Genomic DNA, 23,081 nt, shown 5'->3' on the forward strand with positions numbered 1-23,081 from the left:
TTATTTTCTTGACATATATCGCAAAAATTTATGACATCTTCTATGTCCTTCTTCATATTAGGCCAGTAATATCGTTTCCTTATTTGACTTTCTGTTTCAGCTATTCCTCTATGGTTCGTTTTTCCTTCATGATAGTTTTTTATAATCTCTTTTTGTTGTTCTTCTAGGTTAACATCTTCCAATAAAAGATTGCACTTTACTAAGTCATATGCGTTGTGTTTAAAAGTTTTCCTGATAATTTCGCAAATTTCTGCAAAAATTTCTTCTTCTGCTTCAAATAAAATTGCATACTTCTTCTTCGGGTTGAGGTGTTCCTTAAAATTTTTTATGGTATCAGCTTTTAACTGATCTTTCGACAGCTGGATATGATAACGTCTTTTATTCGGAAAGGTTTGTATAATTGCTGGAGGTCGTGGATTGTAGTTGACGATTTTGACTATAATTTGGTTATTGTTGAAGTTAAGTGGTTTTTCCGAAATAGGTATACCAAGAATTCGGTTTTCTTCTGCTGTATGTATTGTTTCATTTCCGTCTTCGTCCATGTTTTGATCTTCGTTTTCGACAGTATCTTCTGGGATGTTTTCTGGAATTAATTCTGTTGCTTTTTCTTCTACAATCTCGTCGATTATTCGATCTGCATCTGGATTATTAGTCGTTGACCATCCATCGTCTTCCATGTCTACTAAATCATCAAAGACTTCCTTAATTTGTGAATCGATGTCCTTAGTTTCCTTTGTGTGTATTTCGATTCGAGACAGTGCGTCCGCATTTGTATTAGCTTTACCTTTTCTGTAAATTACTTCGTAGTCAAATTCTTCTAATTTTAATCTCCAACGTACTAGTTTGGAGTTGGGTTCCTTTAGAGAGAATAGATATTGCAAAGGACGGTGGTCTGAAAGTATTTTAAATTTTCTTCCAAATAGGTAAGGTCGACAATACTTAGTTGCCCACACCATTGCTAACATTTCCTTTTCTATTGTGGAGTACTTGGTTTCGGTTTCATTTAGTGTCCTGGAAGCAAAGGCAATTGGTTTATCACTGCCAACTGGTCCTTGGGAAAGTACTGCACCGATAGCGAAGTTACTGGCATCTGTTGTGAGGTTAAACGGTTTGGAAAAATCTGGATATTGCAATAATGGCTCATTCATTAATAATTTCCTGCACGTTTCAAAGCATTCTACGAATTCAGGTGTATGTTCGATATTTGCATCCTTTTTTAAACATCTTGTTAGAGGTTTTGTGATTTTTGCGAAGTCTCGAATAAACTTCCTGTAATATCCCAGTAGTCCAAGAAATCCTCTTATTTCTTTCGCTGTTTTCGGTATTGGATATTTTTCTATTGCTTCAATTTTCGCTGGATTCGGTTTTATGCCTTCTTGTGTGACTACGTGTCCTAGAAAATTAACTTGTTTTTTTAAGAATTCGCATTTGTCGACTTGGATTTTTAGTCGGGCTTCTCTTAGTCGTTGAAATACTTTTGTGAGATTTACTATGTGTTCCTGTAGTGATGTTGAATATACTATTACGTCGTCCATATAGACGAGGCATATTTCTCCTTGAAGTCCCTTCAATACGTTGTCCATCATACGTTGGAACGTGGACGGAGCGTTCTTAAGTCCAAATGGCATTCTTAAATATTCATAGTGTCCATTTTCCACATTAAATGCTGTTTTGGGAATGTCTTCTTCACCCATCTCGATTTGGTGAAATCCGCTTGCTAAGTCAAGAGTCGTAAAATATTGACATCTTCCCAATTTGTCCAAAATATCGCTAATGTGAGGGATTCTGTATCGGTCGTCAATTGTTTTCTCGTTGACCTTTCTATAATCTACTACTATCCTCCACTTTATTTTACCGGATGAATCGGGTTTCTTTGCCACGACCCAAATGGGCGAGGACCATGGCGATTGACTTGGTCGAATGATCCCTTGTTCTAACATTGAAGAGATTTGTTTCTTTACTTCTTCCTTGTGTACATACGGATACCGGTATGATTTCGTATATACAGGCTCTTCATCCTTGGTTCTGATGTGGTGTTTAACTTCGTTAGTAAAGCTGAGAGGAGTGTCTGGTTGGTGAAATATATCGGAGAATTTTCGGCATAGGTGGCGAACTTGTTCCTCTTCTTCTTCGTTAAGATGTTCGGTTTTAATTAGGTCGTCGATATCTTGTCTGTAGTCTGGTCCGGAGGTTGTTTCCATGGAATATATATGGAAATCTTGAATGTCTATTTTATTGCTTTCGAGTGGTTCCATAAGAGAAAGATGAATGGGTTCTGACGTGAAGTTGGCAATTTCGGTCCAGGCGAGGTGGTTCTCGGCGTTAGTAAGGGCTTCTCGTACTACGACGCCTTGTACTTTTTGGGTAGGAATAATGATGGTTCCTTTTTCTTCTTTGACAGGAATTTTCACTTGGCTAATAGAATTTGCTTCCAAATGAATGGAATAAAATTGTGTTTTATTTGTTTCGTAATATTTAATGGGGATTGTAGAATCTTTTGTAACTAGAAGCGATTTAGGGAAGTCTAATTGGGCTTCGAAGAGTTTTAGATTGTCGGGGCCAATAAGACCATCGAAAGTTTTGTGAAACTTAAAGAGGTAAAATTTCATTTTGCTGTCAGAATTAAATTCTGAAAATGAAGGAATTTCGGCACAATATTTTTGGGAATAGTTTTGAAAAATTGATGTGACGACAAAGGGTTCATGTTTTATGTAACTTGGAAAATATGAAGAAAAGCTATTTCTGGATTAAGAAATGACTTTGTGGATCCTGTATCGATTAAAAGTCGTAAAGAAGGCTTAAAGATTTCGATGTAGGGTAGCTCCTTCTTGTCGGGAAATGAATGAAGTTCAATTACGTTCCGATTGCTTCTGGTGGGTCCTCTCGAAAATTTACGTTTTCTTCGTATTCGGTTGGTTGATTTTCGTATGTATCTTGTAGAAAATTGTCGTATTCAGGTGCGTAGTAATCATTGTAGTTGGCATTCTCTTCTTGCTCATCTCCGTGGCATTGTATATTGTAAAGTTCTTCTACGGTGAATTTTGGCTGTGCTCGGTAATTTGGTGTAAAATTTTGACGGCCTCTGGTTGTGGTTTCTGATATTCCACTCATAGGTGTTGGTCTAGACTGCTTTGACTGTCCGGGTTTGGGTGCCCATACATTTGACTGGTTCTGGGTCCTGAATGCTGGAGGGTTTGAATTTTGTCTAAATTAATCGAAGTTTTGTTGCCGATGTGGTTGCTGAAACTGATTCTGCGGATAGAATTGTCTCATTGGTTGCTGCCATCGTGGAGGTGCAAAATTTGTCTGCTGGTACAATGGTTTCTGGATTTGTACAGGCATCTGCTGTCTCTGAGGTCGGTGTTCTTGATAATTTTCGCTTCTTCCTGATGTTGAAGGTTGACTTATTTGATTTTTTTGAAGATATCGAACATTATTTTCTTCCTGTACGTATTGTATTGCTGTGGCTAAACTTCCTGGTCTCATTGCTCTGATAACAGAGCCCATTGGTTCTCGTAGGCCTGCTAAGAATGTTGTAAGAGCTTGTTGACGGAAAAATTCTTGTTTGCTCCTTTTAATATCGGCATTTATCGTATGTAATTCTAGGTAATTATTAATACAGCTTAAAAGTCCCATGATTTTTTCGTAAAAATGCATAATAGATTCTGTTGAGCCTTGTCTTAAATTTACTAGATCCCTTGTAAGCGAATTTTCGTCTCTCTGGTCTCCGAAATTTTAAATTAATGCGTTTTTTATTTCGTCCCAACTTTCGCATCCATATACAGATATAACTTCTTTGGCTCTACCTGTTAATTTACTGATAATACCATGAAGCAAAAATTTGTTTTGTATACTAGCTGCAATAAGTCTGTCATAATAATGGTTTAGAAGTATTGTAGAAACTTTAATAAATTCATGTAATTCGTTTGGATTTCCATCAAAATTTGGAAGAATGCATAAATTTTTAACGTCAAATTGTGGAACTGCCATATTTTAAAAATTTTCAATATAATATATAGTCAATAGTCAAATCGGTATAGTAATTTTCAATAATCAATATATAAATATATCAATCTTAATCTACTTATTTTCTATCTATTAATCTCTATGTTTATTAATATATAGTATTTATTAAGCTATTCAATTTTGTCTAAATCTGACTCTAAAGTCAATCTAAGGACTTAGAGGAGATATTTTTAAATTACTTTAATCTTTGTGTTAATCTATTCAAATCTTTGTTTTATTTATCTTCTAATTTAGCTCTGATTCAATCTAAGGACTCAGAGGAGTCTGATTTATTAAGAATTCTTTCAAAATCTAATCTTCTTAATTCTAAGTAATAATAAAATCGCTTACAGGATAAAGACGATGCCGATGTGCATTCCTTTGCTCCTGAAGGCTTCTTCTAACTTCTAATTCTCTAATTCCCTCGGGTGAACTCTGCAGACGGTTTCCCTGGGGCTGGTTCTTGGAACAGTGGACAAACACTTAAAAGTGACGAGGATCTGTAAAGACTCTTCCACTTCCGTACTGACTCTGCGCCAATTATGAATGTTCTTGGGAAAAACACTTTTTTAAAAACTGAACTTCACAATTATAACTTTTATTTCGACTTACAAAGATTTTAGTAACAACAATAATAATTTAAATCAGACTATAATTTTAAATCAGACTTTTAATTAATCAGACTGAAAAATATTGATTTTAACATGGTGTTTTTATAATTTATTAATTGCTGATCTTGCTGTTCAATACGTCGCAATTTAGTCCAGAATGTTCAAGCGGTAGCCCCGTGTTAGAATCCACGTGGTGGAACTTACTGGATGGTAGCGGTCATTGTACTGTAACTGGCGTGACTGGCAAGGATACCGTCTACTATACTACCGAAGACATGGCACAAAGGGATTTCAAAATTGACAGTTCTGGGTCATACAGTGATTTATTGAGATTATTATTTTGAAATACAAAAGACTAGTATAATTATGAACATTTAATAAATAATACAAAACATACCACATAAATAATAATATTAATAAATATTTTACATATTTTATATATACATATATATATATATATATATATATATATATATATATATATACATATATATATATATATATATATATATATATACATATATATATATATATATATATAATATAATATTAAATATATATACAAAAGGAACATTTTTATATTCGAGAGAGGAAGAGAGAGAAAATATATCTTCTGTCTCTCTCTTACTCATTATCTTACATATGTAATGATTTCACAGATTCACTCCCATACAAATTTCCAACGTGGAGCGCTCGTATAGAAGTATAACTTCAAAAGAAGAAGACGAAGAAGACGAATAATTTTTTCTGACCTTTGCATAGGTTTTTGCTTTGAAACTTCGTTTTTCATTAAAAACGAATGGGGTGCGATTAAGAGCTCACTTCACAATTTACAATCTCCTTTCAACCCGAAGCTCTTAGATATTACTTTTCATTTTAAAACATTTTCAAATTCACATTGCTATGTTTTTGGAAAACCTTATTCTAATATTTACTAATTTGATTTCATCTTTATTATTCTTCTGATCATAAAATATAAATGAATAAATTCAAGTATGTACAGTTCCCTGGCGCAAGCCCGTGCTACAACATTAACACTGAGACAATAGTAGTCGAACTAAGTTATAGTAAATTCTTCTGCGTATCTTTTTTTTAAAGCCCTTCTCTCTATTCGGATTGCTGAATATAGGCCTCTCCTAATTCTCGCCATTCATCTCTGTTGTTTGTAAGACGTTTCCACATTGGTCATGCAGGTCTTTTAATATCGTCGCTCCAGCGCGTTTGCGGTCTTCCTCGTAGTCTTTTGGCTTCATATAGCCGCCAATTCCCGATTTCTTTTCCATTTCCATTTCAGTTTAGCTGCCTCTTCGACAACATCTTTTACTTTTGTTTTATTACGAATATCTTAATTGGTTTTATGGTCTTTGAGTGAGATACCCAACATCTGTCGTTCCATAGTCCGAGTTTTTCTGATCTTCTCCATGTCTATTTTAGTGAATGTCCAGGTTTGAGCCCCATATGTAAGTAAAATTAGGATACAGGAATTAAATACTTTGGTTCGCAGTCTTTGAGGTATATTTTTATTTTTAAGTACGTATGGGATCTTTTGAATGCTTCCCATCCCATTTTTACACATCTGCTTATTTCGGTAGTCTGATTTTCTTTGCTTACCTTGACATTTTGACCCAGATATGTATATTCCTCTACTACGTGTTCTAACTCTGTCCCTTATATGTTTATCATAAGTTTGTTATCTTTGTTTGACATTAGTTTAGTTTGGCTGAAATTTATTTTCAGTCCTTTTTTAGCGATTCTGTGTGTAGCTGCTCAATCATCGTATTCAGTGCATTCCACGTGTCGGCTATTATTACTACATCATCTGCGTATCTAAGATGGATCAACTATCTTCTGTTAATAGTAATTCCCTTATTTTCCCAGTCTATTGACTTAAAGATATGTTCTAGGGCAGCTGTAAATAATTTTGGAGTTATTGTGTCTCCTTGTCTTACGCCTCGGTTGATTTTTACAGGTCTTGTTTCGATTCCATCACCCAACGTCACTATTATTTCAGCTTGTTCGTAAATATTGTGTATTGATATTCTGTACCTGGAGTCGATCTGGTTGTTGACTAATGTTTCTTCTATTGCCCACAATTCTCCGCTATCAAAAGCTTTTTCATAATCTATAAAAGCCAGACATAATGGGAGATTGTATTCGTTAGTCTTTTCTATTAGGATTTTCATAGTATATGGATGGACACAGGTGCTGTACCCTTTTATAAATCCGGCTTATTCTACTGGTTGATATACGTTAAATTTAATTGTTAACCTGTTTGTAATAATCTTTGTAAAGGTTTTATAAAGTTGCGAAAAAAATAAAATTGGTCGATAATTTTTCAGGTCTGTGGTGTCTCCCTTTTTGTGTATTATTGTTTTATTGTTTTAGCAGTATTCCATTGTTCGGGTACGTTGTCTTCGATTAAACATTTATTAAATAGTATTTTTAGATATGTGATGGCTTCTTCTCCGCCTTTCTTTAGCATTTCTGATAGGATTTCATTGCTTCCAGGAGCTTTATTCCTTTTTACTATTTCTTCGTGGCTTTTTTCGGGCATCACTTCTGAGTTGACATTATCTGCCTTTTCAAGTTCTGCTTTGAGGAACTAGAGGGATCGTTTCTGGAATGATACAGATTGGCGTAAAACTTTTCAATTGAGTTTGCTATATTAGATTTACTTTCTTCTAGTTGTCCTTGTTCATTTTTAATTGTTATCATGTTTTTCTTTTCTAGTTTCGGTTTGGTGCATTTGAAACTTCGGTTTTTCTCTATGACTTTCTCTATACGGTCTTCTTGATGTTTTTTAATGTCTTCTTTAATCTGTTTTCTTATTACTCGATTAAGTTGTTTAAATTCTGCAGTGTCTCTTTTGTTTCATCTTAGATCTTTTCTTTGTTTCATCAGCATGTTTTGTGATTCTACACTTATTTTGGATTTTTGTTTCCTGTTAGCGGTTGCCAGTTCTGAGCTTGCATTTAATAGTTCTTTTGTTATGACTTCATTAATTTCATTTAAGCTAAGTTTATCTAGATTTAATACTTTATTACTACTATTGTTCTGTATTAGATTTTAGTTTATCTGTGTCTATATTCCAAGTTTTCTTTCTGTCTAAATTTATTTCTAATTTTATTATGTTTTATCTCTAATTTGGCTCTAACCATTCGGTGATAGCTACTTACTGACGCCGTATTTATTACTGTTACGTCCTGTATGATATCTGTTTTGTTACACAGTATGTAATCTATTTCGTTCCGAGTTTTTCCGTCTGGGGATAGCCACGTCCACTTTCTTTGAGGTTTTTTCTTATAGAATGTGTTCATTGCATAGAATTTGGAATTTGTGGGCTTGTAGGAAGTTAACCCAGGTCTCTCCTTTCTCATTTCTAACTTCAGAGCCGAATTGTCCTATATAGTTTTCGGTTTTGTCAAGTCGTTGTCCGATCTTAGCGTTGAAGTCTCCTATTATCATCGTATATGTGCTGTGATAATTAGTGCTAGTTTCTGCAATATTTTCATACAATTTGTCTATCTCTTCATCGGGATGTGCTGCGGTTGGAGCGTATACTTAAATAATTTTCAGAGAGATGTTCTCGTTTACATTTAGCCTAATCATTGCAATTCTTTCAGATATTCCTACGAATTGCTCTACTTTATGTGCATATTTTTAGGAAATTAGAAATCCTACGCCATCTAGGCTTTGTTCTTCTCGCTCTTTGTAATATAGGACGTTACCGGACTCTAGTGTTATCCACTCTTTCCCTTTTCTTTTTACCTCTGCTAGACCAATTATGTCCCATTTTAAGTCCTTGATGTCATTAAGACATCAAAGACTTCCAAGTATAATGACTACTAAATACTACGGTATGCTTTTAATTACTATTTCGTCGCTGGTACCTTATGCTACGATTTCTGTTAATATAGTTTATGAGGTAGATATGTACGTTTATACATTGGCAAAATCATGATTTGTGAGTGCTACTCGTAACATTTATAATGTATTGGTTTGTTTATTCCTACCCATCCCTACCCTCATCCTACCTCTCTTGCACTTCGAGCGACTTTTTATTACGCAAAAACCATTTTTTTGCCTATTTAAGAATGTTGTCACGAGGAGCATCACCAAAAAATTTTATATAAAAATTACTTGACAAGATAAAGATATTTGTTTAAAAACGATTCGTAGGTCACTTATGATTTGGTCGTAAAGGCATGTCAACTTTAAGCTTTGATATGGCGGCGACTAATAAACTGAATGCATTGCTTTGTTTAAGAAGCATCTTTCAAAGTTCTATAAGTTTACAAATTTTAAAATTGATATGTCTAAAACTCGCAAAGTGGTTTTATTTATTTATAAGCCAAAAAATTGATTATAACTTTAAAAAAGTCTCTAGGCTCTCCTAGTTATTCGATTCCAAATTTTCAGTGTCTTTTAAAGATTGAGCCTTTCTTTATATTGAAAAATTTTGACTATTTAAAGTGTTTATTTTGCGCCCAGCATTATTTTAGAAATTTGCGTTTTTTTTTGCGGACCCTGGATTACAAAATTATTATGCAAAAACAATTAAACTGGTCCTAACGAAATTTACCATACGTTTCAGCCGTAATATAAAGTTTTTTAAATCGGAATATAAAGGCTGCGAGTTATGTATAAGTGGTCGAAAAATAAAAAATTAAGCAGCAGGTTTGCGACTGGCGCATATCGTAATTATTGATACAAAGTACTTTCTGAAGTGATTCCAGGAAAAAATAGACTCGTATGGATAATATACAATTCAAAAAAAATCCGCCTGCAGTAATTGTATAACCAAGTAGCGCAGGCCATAACAGAGTAGGAAAATGTCAAAAATGTCACCAGTCTGTCTACGATACTTTTTAATATAGAACTAAATGGAGTAATAATTAGGAAAATCGGAATTAGCAAGCTTATTACACAAGCTCTATACAAATTGTAGAATATGCAAACGAAGTGGCATTGACAAAAAAAAACAAAAAACAAAAATGTTTATTGCAAATGCATCAGACTGACGAAGAAAGAAAAATAAGGGCTTTAAGGGACTAAAAATCGATAAAAAAAGTGCCAAAGATATGATAGCTATAATAAAAAAAACGAAGAAAATTCAACAATACAAATTCCAAAAAGTGAAGAGATTTAAATACTTAGTTGCTATAGTCAACATATTAAACAAAATAACCAGAGAACTGAGTGAAAAATAAATAACAGGCAAGAGAAAGTACGAAAGATATCAAAAATTACTTTAAAATAAAACTATTAGTATTAAAACAACAATCAAAAAAATATATAAAAAAGCAATTGAATTTTTCATAATATGAAGAGGGAATCGAAGTTGTCATTATTACCTATACTGCAGAAACAATGTACATTACTGAGATCTGATACTAGTAAGAATTCTAGAAAGAAGATTCTTAGAAGTATTTTGAGATTAAGGAAAACTTAAAAACAGTTAAGTTGATTATTCGATAACAAAATCAAAACCAAATAAAAAGAAAATCTATCATTCGCTACATAAAGACCCAAAAGATAAAATAATTTGATGATATCCAAAGAAAGTGCTCCAATAACAAAAGTTTTACAACGTCGATATATGCTTTCACTCCAGGGGTGTTTGTCAGGGGTGGAAATTCTTTAGCTCAAAATAATCACGAAAATCGATAAAAGATTAAATTTTTATAAAAAAATAGTTTTTTCAGAAAGCCAAACCTGATTGAGCTATTTATGATTGAAAACAGCGAATTTTCATAGAAAAAAAGGCAGTATAATTAACCTAATCTCCACCAAAATCAAAAATATTTTATTTTAGTGTTCTTTATTAGACACAGGAATTTTATTAGTTTAACATGCATTATTTTTGAATAAAAATAATAAATTGTATCATCTATTTTAAAAATTTCTAAAAAATTGTTTTTTTTAATAAATTTAAAACTATAGCATGTACGTAAAAAGTACTAGTGTACAAAATTGTAGTTATTTTCTAAATAAATATTATCGTTTTTATAAATATTATCGATTAAAATTTATGTCTTAATGTGAACACCCCCTGTTTCGAGTGCTTCAAATTTTAATTTTTTAAAAATGAAGGTTAGATTAACTTTTTATACACCCAGTCGTGTGGCCCTTAAAATTATATTTAAAAATGGCTATATACACATATTTCAAACCTTAGAAATTAACTGACTTAAAAAAAAACCAATGATAGTTTTGAGAGATTGATATGTATTTGAAAACGCTCTTTCGGAGAGCCCTCAGGGAAGTGGGTAAAGGAATGATTATCAATAAATCAATATATTCTTCGATTGCTACTTTTGTCTTTATTAAAGAATTCTATTTTTAAATCAATTTAAAATCAATAGTTGAACAATAAAGTGAAAAGGTTAATTAACAAGTTCTTATTATAACCACTACAGTGGGGTTCTAATTACAGTGTCGTTCTAAAAAAAAATTTAGAAATTTAGTGTAATGTTAGATTCTACCAAAATTAAGAATAAATTTCCACTTAGCTGTTGGAAAGTCTATCTTCTTGATTTCTGGAGACTCGATCCCAGGTGAGTACTTAATATTTATTATTATTATTTCCTTTAATAATCCGAAGTTTTAGGTTCTTTCTCTCTTATGGACAATTGGATAACATCCGATCCTAACTAATATGGAAAACTGATAGCCAATCCCTTAAGGAGTCACGAGATTATAAATATAAGTTGAAAAGATGATCAAAATGGTTTGAGATTAAATCACAGAGTAAAAATAAAAGGCCTAAAAAAACGTTATTAAGTTTAAAACGTAAGTAGTTATTTATTTTTTCCAAAAGAAAACCTACCTTTGTTCAAATGTGGCCTTAAAGTGTTTCTAATACGAAATTAGTTTATAAAATCGAGTTTCTTTTAGTTTTAGAAAACAAATCCACACAATAGGTGATAATTGGTGATAATCTGGTGTATTTCCTGAATGCCTGAAAACTGCCATAGTAACACCTGTTTACAAAAAGGGTGATCCTAAATTAATTAATAACTATAGACCAATTAGCCTTCTATGTTCCTTTTCAAAAATCTTAGAAATGACTATGTATAGGCGGATAACAGAATTTTTAACAAAATGTCATATTATTAGTGCAAATCAGCATGGTTATCAACAGGGAAAATCAACTCAGACTGCGATTTTTCAATTTGTCTGGGATATTTTGAAATGTACTGAGATTGGTCATATGGCTTTGGGTCTCTTTTTGGACCTATCAAAGGCATATGACTGTTTAGTGCATGACCTATTATTTGATAAATTGGAGAAATATGGTATACGTGGACCAGCATTGAACTGGTTTAAGTCCTACTTGGCAAATAGGAGACATTTAGTAAAAATACATAAAAACACTGAAATAGGCATCTCATCTGAAAGCACTATCAATATTGGAGTACCACAAGGAAGTGTGATTGGTCCTTTACTGTTTGTGATTTATATCAATGATCTTCATGGTTTAGTGGCTAATACTACTTCCAGCATAACAAATTATGCAGATGATACAAACATTTTAGTCAGTGGTAAAGACATGTCTGTTCTAAGCGTTAATGCTAGTTTAGAGTTCCAGAAAGCTAAAGACTGGTTTTCTATGAATAGGTTGGTTTTAAATCAAAATAAAACAGATCTTCTTTTGTTTAAGACAAATTATGCACATTCAGATATGCCAAACAGTATTATTGTAAATAATGACACTTTAAATATTAGCAGCAGTACCAAATTTTTAGGATTATATATTGACAGTTTTTTATGTTGGGATAAACATGTTGACCAGTTATGTATGTCTTTGAGTAAAGTGATTTACAGCTTTAGAGTTCTAAAAAAATACATGAATAGTAACTCATTAAAAACAGTATATCATGCTAATTTTGAAGCAAAATTTAGATATGGTCTAATACATTTTGGCCACAGTAGGGACATAAATAATGTATTTCTGGTTCAGAAAAAAATAATCAGAGTTATGTTTGACTTAAAAAGTAGGGAATCATGTAGAGGGCATTTTAGGAGTAATAATATTTTAACAGTTTACGCTGTATTTATTCAAGAATGCTTACTGTTTCTATATAAGAATAAAATACTCTTTAGGAACTTTGAGCCCAATAGTATAGTAAATACCAGGTTATGTAATTATAAAATTCCAATACACAGGTTAAGTATAACAGAAAAAAACGCTCTTTATTGCTGCATCAAATTGTTTAATAAACTGCCTGAACCTATTAAAAGGGAAGAAAGATTAAGTTTGTATAAACATCAAATATTTAAATTACTGGTAGCTCTTGAGCCATATTCTGTGGAGGACTATTTGTATATGTAACGGTTAGGAATAAGTAAATAATATTTTCGTTTGTGACACTGTTTTTTTTTTAAATAATTTTATGTTCACGGAATGTATATTATTTTCTAAAAATAAAGATGTCAATGAAGATGTATCAAGTGATTGTGATGGTTCCTGATTTTTTGTACTATTTTTTTTACATAATTTACCATAATTTTTACGTGTTTTTATATCTGATAATTTAAATGCGACGATAATGAACCGCCAACACCAGAGGTGACGTCAAACGAAGAAATGAGTATTAAGGAGGAAGACGTAAAGGAAGCATTAAGGAAATTAAAAAACAAAAAATCACGAGAAGAGCACAGAATACCAAAAGAACTCCTTAAGTACGAAGGACCATATCTGACCAAACAACTACTAAATCTAATCCAAAAAATAACAAAACAGAATTCCTCAAGAATGGAGATTAAAGTATCCTAATACTATTCTTTAAAAAGGGAGACAAATCGGACCTGGAAAATTATAGAGATATTAATTTATTAAACACAACCATAAAATTAACAACCAAAGTGTAACAAACAAACTGAATACAATTATAACACTAGCAGAAAACAACACGATTTTAGGTCGGGAAGATCATGCAGCGACGCTATATTTAAAATGAGGCAAGTGCAAGAAAAATCATTAGAATACAACAAATCAGCATATCTATGTTTCGTGGACCTTAAAAAGGCATTTGACCAGGTAAAATTAAAGGACTTTATCCACTTATTGTACGCAAAAGAGATCTGATTATGGATGAAATAATGAAGAAAATAAGAACTAAAAAAGGATACCAAATGGGAGCAAAGCAACTTAAAATAATCTGTTACGGAGTACTTTTACTTAAAATAATCTGTTACGCAGTACTGTTACTTAAAATAATCTGTTACGACGCAATACTACTCTTTCGAAGTGAAGATGATATAGACCGTATGCTGCAGCAATTCAATAGAACTGCCAGAAAACTTAATGTGAATTTCCTCAACAAAGACAAAATGCATAATTATAAAAAAGTTTAAATACTTAGGCATTACATTATCTAGCTACGAAAAGCTTAAAACAGAAGTGAAAGATCAGGTGAATAGAGCCAACAGAGCCGCAGGTTGTCTGAATGAATCAATATGGGGAAATAAAAATATCTGGAAAGAAATGAAAGCAGACTTTACAAAACCAGACTTGTCAGACCAATAAAAATACATAGAGGATAAAAAGGATGTTAGAAACAGCAGGAAAAATCAATGATAAAATAATGTGAGACATAGCTAGAAGTACAGATATACGACGTAGATGTAATGTGGAGAACATCAAGGACTGGGTAAAAAATAGAAGAGTAGAATGGATCGATCAAATAAGCCGAATGACAACAAATAGAGTAGTAAAAACGGCAAGAGACGGTTCCCCAATAGAACGGTGATAAGTAGGAAGACCACGAAAACAATGGAAAACAATGGAACAATGGACAATTTACTAGAAGCACATTGAAAAACAGACAGAATCATGTCTACATAAAAAAAAGCAGAAGAAGATAATTGATAAATTTTTTTAAATAATATTGAATGCTTTGTACTGCTATTGACATATGGGTTAATATATTGACATATGGGTTTTATAAGCGAGAATTTTTAGTTATCTAAACAGAAAATTAAAACATTTTAAACTATAAATAGTCTTTACATAAAAAAAGTATTTTTAATGTAAAGGGATGCTTTGTAGGGGTTAAAAACTTAAAATCAATGAAACATCATTTGAATCAAGTAATGAATAAATTGTTATTGATTTTAATTTATAAGTTAATAAATAACTTACATGTTAAAACATTCTTTTTTATAGTTATTAACGTCATAAACGGTGGTTTCTAAGAGTTACAAATTTGTATTGAAGTACAAATTTATTATTGAATATGTTTATTTTATTTAATTGAATCAGATTTTAATGCATAAAATGCTTTAATACGTGTTTTCCTATTTTTTCCACTTAAGGCTAGTTTTATTCTTTAAAAACAAAAAGCACACTATGCATATTTATAAATTTATAAAGGAGAGTAAGACAAGCTTAAATCCAAATTTTCAGCTAAACATATGCAGTCCAACAAAATTGAGAGGTAAGATCCCATTTTTCGCCCGAGTTACTGGACTACGAAGAAAGAAAGATGAACTAATAAAGAATATATGATATAAAGAAAACGTAAAAATTTAAAATCTCGGATAAGACTACATTGCAGACGGGAATGCCAGGTTAGAGATGATATTAGAAACATTTCTCTTAACTGGAAAACAAATACGCAAATCATAAAGGAATGGAACTTAATACCAAATCGATCGAAATCACGACCATTTGCGATGGAGAGAAACAAAAGCAAACACATGATTGAATAATGAATGAGGGAGATTGATCTTCCGCGAAGAATTATATCAGAAGTGTACATGAATGTGCCTTTATTCCGCTTCAGGATTGCTAGACATGTGTATATAAACATAATATATACGTTTCAATATCACAAATTTCTAAGACACTATAATACGGTATACAACATATATTATATTTTTAATAACTTTACTCACCTTCATCGTTAACGAATTGCCCAGCTCCTACACCAATATTTAAAACAAAGATCACGGACCAAATCCATTGCAGTTGGTACCTTTTTGTTTGAAAAGTACTCCCGATTGTAGTCCTAAACAGCATGACGTCCACTCCGGACACGACTACGCTTCACTTGTGTCCGACTTCTCATGCCTGTCTCACTGATTTCATTTGCATACTTCTAATGGGTTTTGCACATTCCTGCTTACGCATAGAAACAAATTTATTAATATTACTTAAGTTTTAATAATTCTTAATATATCTACTGTCCTACATACTGGGTGTCCTAAAAAATTTAATCGGTTTGAACTTTATGTTCTAGGTCATTGAAACTTTAATAAGAGTTAAAAGCACGCAATGAAAATAATACGAACTTGTTTTGTTTGATACGCGGCCTTTTATATAGAGGCGTTTTTTGAAACGTTTAAGAAAATTTATGATACAGATTTATGAAACAATAAAATAACGTATCAATAAACTTTATAGATATTATAACAAATAAATATAAAAGCAAAATTTGACTAAAGGGTAAACCTTCAGTTTCAGTCATAAATCATTTAAATTTTTTTCTTACCCGTGACTTTTATTGATGCAGAATGTAGCAGGCTTTGGTTGCTATTACTAAAAGAAGAAGTCAACAACAAGACTATACAAATAATACCGGATTAAAAGAAAATTGGAGATATACGATCTAGAATCTATACACAATACATATGCTACACACACAAACATTTAATACAAAAAACATACCAAACAGTTAGAATTTGATATTCCGAGGAATAACACCATCCACAGATTTTTTCAACTATAAGCATGATGTAGCCTATTCCTCCACACTTTCTAAACATTCACTCTCTCTTCCCATTCCAGACTCGCTATCCAATAAGAACATTTCTATATCCCACCTCTTAATTTATATCAGAAAAACCCAAGCATCGCTTGTAAACAAACTCTTTGAAAATGATAACGGTTTTTTGCAACTTACTTTCTAAATATAATAACTAGGTACCTGGCGGCTTTTGGCCTTTCCAGCGAAACAAAAAACAAAGGCTTTTAAAATATTATATCTACAAAAATAAAAAATCCTGAAACCCCCAAAATTTTACCCTGGAGGACTGAAAAACTATGTTTTCCTGGAATTTCCCGCTCGTTTTAAATGGTGATAATTACTTCTATTTCCTGCAAAATGTTTAACCTGTTTCGTTAGATGATGTACCTTTAAATATTTGGCAAAATTTATGGTTTCTACATGACGGCTCTCCGGCCCACTTTAGCAGGAATGTACGAGACTTTCTTGATAATAAGTACGAAGACAGCTGGACTGGAAGATGCGATTTAGTTGCTTGGCCAGCAAGGCCGGCGGTTTTAATGCATTGCGATTATTGTGTTTGGGGAAACATAAAAGCATTTGTTCATGCCGTTCCGATAAAAAATCGTGCACAAATCTGGCTAGGATACAAGATTCTTGCAACGAATTTAGAAATAACTTTGGAATTTAGGCAAGAATTCGGCGTTTTCTAAACAAAAGGACAAATTTATGCATAGAGACAAATGGTCATCACATCGAGAACCTTTTGTAACTATCTACTTTAATTCTTGTTCTTTTGTGTAAGTTTCGTTCCATCGAAATAAATACATAGGTTTTAAAACCATTTAAATAAACTTTGATTTTTTGCTTCTTTTTTTAAACTTTTTTTACGAATTGTGTGATGCATTTATTAAAACAAAAGATAAATTATAAAATAAATTAAGGTACCTATTAATTTAACTTTTATGAAGAAAAAACTTTATATATAAAACTATATATAAAAACTATATATATACTATATATATAAAAAAAATATATAATAGCGGTAAAATCCCGGAGAACTGGCTGCAGTCAACATTTATTACAATCCCGAAGAAACCAAATGCCCAGATCTGTGATGACTACCGGCTTATAAGCTTGATTAATCATGTCACTAAAGCGTTCACTAAGATCATTCATAGAAGAATATATGATAAATGTGAGTCAAATATTGATAGATCGCAGTTTGGCTTTCGGAAAGCACTTGGAACTAGAGAAGCAATTTTCGCTCTCCAGGTGCTTATACAGCGGTGTAGAGACGTTGATAAGGACGTGTATTTGTGCTTTGTGGATTTTAGAAAAGCATTTGACAATGTCAATCATGAACAATTGATAGATATTCTGCGAAAGACAGGTATTGACGACAAGGACATTCGAATTGTGGCAAACCTATACTGGGGTCAAACAGCAAGAGCAAAAATTGGCAACGAACTCACTAAAAGTGTGCAGATCAAAAGAGGTGTCCGTGAGGGTTGTATATTATCCCCACTCCTATTCAATATTTATTCCGAAGAAATATTTAATAAATATTGTTCTGAAGCTATTTTCTTGTGGCATTTTAAATTAATTACTATTTAACTGGGAATAAGCCACAATTAAAGGTTAAAATACGTTTATTGACGTTTCAATTTCCACTTCGGAAATCGTTCTCAAAATACAAACATTAGTAAATTAAACAAATTTTGTTTTTGTTACTTAGTGAAAAATTCTTCTATTAATTTAATTTTATCTGACTCATCTATATTGACAATTCAGACATATATTATACATTTTAAAGTAGACGACTTTAAAATGATATTGCCAATATTGTTGAGTTGCGTTCCTGGGACGACTTTACTTATAAGATAGTTCATTCGATTACATGAAATCAACTTTAACTTGAGAATATCCGTCAGAAAAGATCATAACATGTAATTCGTCTTTAAAAAGACAAACACATGCCATGATGACAGTAAAATTCTCCTGTTAGTGATTCCATAGTAAATTATGAGGAAAAAACCAGGAAAAAAACCTCATAATACTATCCCGACATGGTAAGTATTTGATCTTGCATTTATTTTACCTTCAATAAATACCAAATTCCGATTTTATATGTTTGTTATTTAAAAAATATAAATGATGTATTCTCCATATGTTACTGACTTACCAATACTGGTATTTTCTTTTTAATAACTTCCTCTTTCAATGTATAATGTCTACTTTAAAATGTATAATGTATGTCTGAATTGTCAATATAGATGAGTCAGATAAAATTAAATTAATAGAAGAATTTTTCACTAAGTAACAAAAACAAAATTTGTTTAATTTACTAATGTTTGTATTTTGAGAACGATTTCCGAAGTGGAAATTGAAACGTCAATAAACGTATTTTAACCTTTAATTGTGGCTTATTCCCAGTGAAATAGTAATTTATTTAATAAATGTATGGAAAATGCAAATGAGGGCATAAAAATAAACGGCGAGTTAACGAACAATATAAGATATGCCGACGACACGATGATCCTTGCCAGTACCATAGACGAATTACAGCAGGTAATGGAAAGGGTTTATTCAGTTAGTGAGGAATACGGCCTGAGCCTCAACTCCAAGAAGACAAAGTGGATGCTGATAAGCAAGAAGCAACAGCCTGCTCGACAGTTACGGATAAGTAACATACTAATTGACCATGTAGAATCTTATGTGGCACCAACGTAAATGCAAAATGGGAACAGGCCACAGAAATTAAGGCGAGAATAGAACGAGCTAGAGCAGCATTTAGCAATATGAAAAAGCTCCTCATAAGCAGGGATTTGTCTCTTCCCCTAAAACTACGTCTAGTTAAATGCTACATTTTTCCGATCTTACTGTATGGTGTGGAGGCCTGGACGCTGACGGAGACGCTCACGAGAAAACTAGAAGCATTCGAAATGTGGGTGTACCGACGCATTCTTCGTATATCCTGGACCGAACATGTCACCAACATAGAGGTAATCCAAAGAATCGGAAAGGAGAAAGAAATCGTGAATACAATTAAACAAAGAAAGCTTGAATATCTAGGCCAAATATTGAGACACGATAAGTACCGTCTACTGCAATTGATTGTCCAGGGAAAAATAGACAGTAAGCGAGGGCCAGGCAGGAGAAGACACTCGTGGCTCCAAAATCTGAGGAAGTGGTTCGGGCTCACATCGGTCGAACTATTCAGAAGCGCCGCAAACAAGATCAGAATTGCCATGTTAATAGCCAACGTTCGACAACGGACAGGGCACTTGAAGAAGAAGAAGAAGAAAAAACGAAAAATTTTAAAATTGATTTTTCTAGAAAACTGTGTATCCTACCGACTTAAAGTAGGAGTACCTTTTAAAACTAGAATACTTGAAAATTTAACAATCTTATACAATGAACGCTTAAAAGTTAAAAATAAAAAAAGTAAAGCGTTAAAATAACCGTTGATCTACCCAAAACAGACGCCTATGACCGGTACTAGAAACTCGTATTTGATGGAATCGATTTAACTGTGAATGATAAATAATCGTATTTAGTAATAATAATCAGTTTTTGTTTTTCTAACTTATAGCATTCTGGAGGTATTAAAAATACTAATTACAAGGCGCCATCTTCATAGAGCTCTAGCTCCTTTAGGAACCATTTTCGGACTAAATGAAATGGGTTAAATTATCTTAAAATTATTTGAGGAATCTCCGGTCTTCGTTTGTCAGGAGAGTTTCTGGACACTCTGTATATGTATATACTGTCCTTTTTTTTACATAACAGCAGGTTTTAATTTTGAACTCTATACGGTACTGTTAAACAATGAACTAGTGAGTTTGCACGTTTAGAGTTTCTCATGATATGCCTCAGATATTTTGTTTTTGTATTTTAACACTATCGATTAGGTGCCATTCGGGTGGCGGTTTATGATATCCTGAATATTATCTGGCATAATTTCATCTCAAATACCTTCAAGCGTTCCATGCTATAAAAGTTTAGAGTTGCGGCTTCTATTTCGTAGACACACTATAAATACACAATTATATTTTTCAACGAAAATTTTTAGTTGATTGGACATACTTCCGCAGCAGAAAATACTTTCGATGTTCATTTCGATTTTTGTTTGTATAACGTACACTATTCGTATAATATTTATCCATGCTTCGAGATACGTAGGGTGTTAATCCGTTTTCATAAGTATATTTCTCAACATAAATTGTTAAAAATTATGTTTTTCTAAATTTTTTCCACATATTTTGTTTTGCCTAATAATTTTTAACTAAGCAAAACTTAATAGGGTATTCTCCTTATCTTTTATCCTTTTTTCTTTGTAAGGATGTAGTGGCGTCATGTAATTTGTTTGACTATTTTTGTCCAGTTATCTCTCTCCTATGGGTGTTGTTTTGCTTCGGAGAATAAGTAACCAGTCATATCCTTTATTTAGTCCGACCATCGAACTGGAGATCTTCCTCTGGATCTTTTACCCGCTACGTTACCTTCAACTTTCATTCGCTCATTCTTCTTCTTCTTCTTCTTTTTCGTGCGACTAGGATTACTCCTGTTTGTCTGCCTCTTATTCTGTTTCAGTGGTTGTTGATTGTACATTATCTTTCCACCTTTTTGGCGGCCTTCCAACGGGTCTTCTGCTATACGGCTTGGTGTTTTTATAGATGTTCGCTAATCTATCTGGTCCTATTCGGTTTACATGTTCGTTCCAGTTTTTTTTTTCTTGTTTTTATTCACCTGTTAATACTTTGAATTTTGCATTGTTCGCGTATACTTCTGATGGTTTGTCTGTCTCTTAATGATATGCCCGCTATTGATCTTAATACTTTCATTTCGATATTGTTGATTTGTTGTTTCGTCTTTCTTGTATCGGTCCTTGTCTCCGCTGCATAGGTTAGGATTGGTCTTACTGTTGTCTTGTATACTTTCATTTTGCTTTCCATGGTCAGATATTTGTTTCTCCATATGGTTTCTCGGAGGCAACCACTTACTCTTGCCGCTTTTGATGCTTGCCTTGTGGTCTCTGTTCTTATATTCCTGTCACTAGTGATCTCTACTACTAGGTAATTGAATTTCATTACTTGTTCTACAATTTAGCTGTCTATTTCTAGTTTGCATCTACTCGGCTCTTTACTGATCACTATACATTTAGTTTTTTCTACTGATATTCTCATATTAAGTTTGTTTGCTGTGATATTGAAAGTGTGGAGCTGTCTTTGTAGGTCATCTTCGATATCAGCAATTAGTACTGCATCATCGGCATAGCATAGTATCGTGATTTTATCACCATATTGAATAACAATGGGCTGAGCGAGTCTCCTTGGCGGATTCCTCATTTAGTTCTATGCATTCTGTTTCCCCTGTTGGCATTATAACTCTAGTCTTGTTGTTCTTGTTAATTTCATTAATTGTCCTTATTATCTTATGGTCTATTTGTTCAGCTTGTGATAAATTTAAAATGTCATTTCGCTTCACCCTGTCAAAAGTACTTTTTAAATCTACAAAGCACATGTATGCTGGTTTTCCATATTCTATAGACTTCTCTATTATTTGCCTGATAATAAAAATTGCGTCTATTGTGCTGCGGTTCTTCTGGAAGCCTTGTTGTTCATCTGTCATGTTCGCTTTTTTCTCGATTTTATCTTTTATGACTGCCGTTAACAATTTTAATGTGCTATTCATCAGACTAATGCCTCTATAATTTTCAGGATTTCTCGAGTCTCTCTTTTTAAGTATCGGTAGCAGGAGACTTTTCTTCCATTCCGATGGTACTACTCCGGTATTTTTTATATCGACGAATAATTTTAGGAGCCATTTGCGTAATGTTGTCCTCTATATTTTAGTAGTTCATTGTTTATCTTATCAGGACCAGGTGCTTTTCTCTTTTTAAATTTTTTTATTCGTTCTTGTAGCTCTTTTTCTGATATTACTCTATCGTGAGTTTCGTTAATGATTCTTTCTCTGTTCTTTTCTTCTCCTTCTCCATATAATTTTGTGAAATGCTCAGTCCATTGCTCCTCCGTAATCTATACGTACAAATTTATTCATTTCTGTTTTTTGTCTCCTTATCACCTTCCACACTATTTTCTGGGATCCATAAAGGTCGTATTCCATATCTTTGGTAAATTTCTCTCAGTGTTCTTTTTTGATGTTATATATTTCTTGGTTTATTCTATTCCTAATTCTCACGTAGTCTTCTCGTGCCTCCGGTGTCTTCACTCCTTTGTATGTTAGAAAAGCTTGTTTCTTTTCATTTGCTAGTGCTTTCACCCTTTCGTCGTACCATGGAGTTTTGTATTCCCGTTTATTTCTGTTAACTTTTCTTTTACCTAAAGCTTCTTCCGCTGCTTGTAGGATACATTTTTTAATAATTTTCCAGGTTTCTTCTATATTCTTTTTAGTCTCTAGGTTATGGCTGTTTAGCTTTTCTGTTAGTCTGTTTCTATACAAGTTTTGTGTCCCTTCTTCTTTTAAGCTTTCTATGTTTACCTTTTCTTCCACTTTTGTAGAATGAGTTGTTAATTCGAAGATTATTCATATTTTATTCATTATTGGCTCATTCATATGTCCAAAATATCTCAGTATATTTTGGTTGATAGTTTTGATGAGTCTAGTTTTTATATTAAGTTCTGCTAGAATTTAGTTATTTGTGCGATGGGCGGTCCATGGTATGCGCAACATTCTGTGATAGACCCACATTTCAAATGCCGTTATAATC

General features: G+C 32.7%; 1 protein-coding gene across 1 annotated transcript in view; it reads right to left on the minus strand.

Moving 5' to 3' along the window:
* The window catches only part of LOC140443752 (uncharacterized), a 255,377-nt gene that overhangs the window by 192,412 nt on the left and 39,884 nt on the right, over nucleotides 1–23,081 (minus strand). Inside the window, exon 2 of the mRNA XM_072535170.1 lies at nucleotides 15,519–15,741. Within this exon, the coding sequence (XP_072391271.1) occupies nucleotides 15,519–15,642 (124 nt within the window). The 5' untranslated portion in view covers nucleotides 15,643–15,741. The remainder of the gene's footprint in view (nucleotides 1–15,518; nucleotides 15,742–23,081) is intronic.

The sequence above is a fragment of the Diabrotica undecimpunctata genome, chromosome 6, assembly GCF_040954645.1.
Source record: "Diabrotica undecimpunctata isolate CICGRU chromosome 6, icDiaUnde3, whole genome shotgun sequence".
Taxonomy (NCBI): domain Eukaryota; kingdom Metazoa; phylum Arthropoda; class Insecta; order Coleoptera; family Chrysomelidae; genus Diabrotica; species Diabrotica undecimpunctata.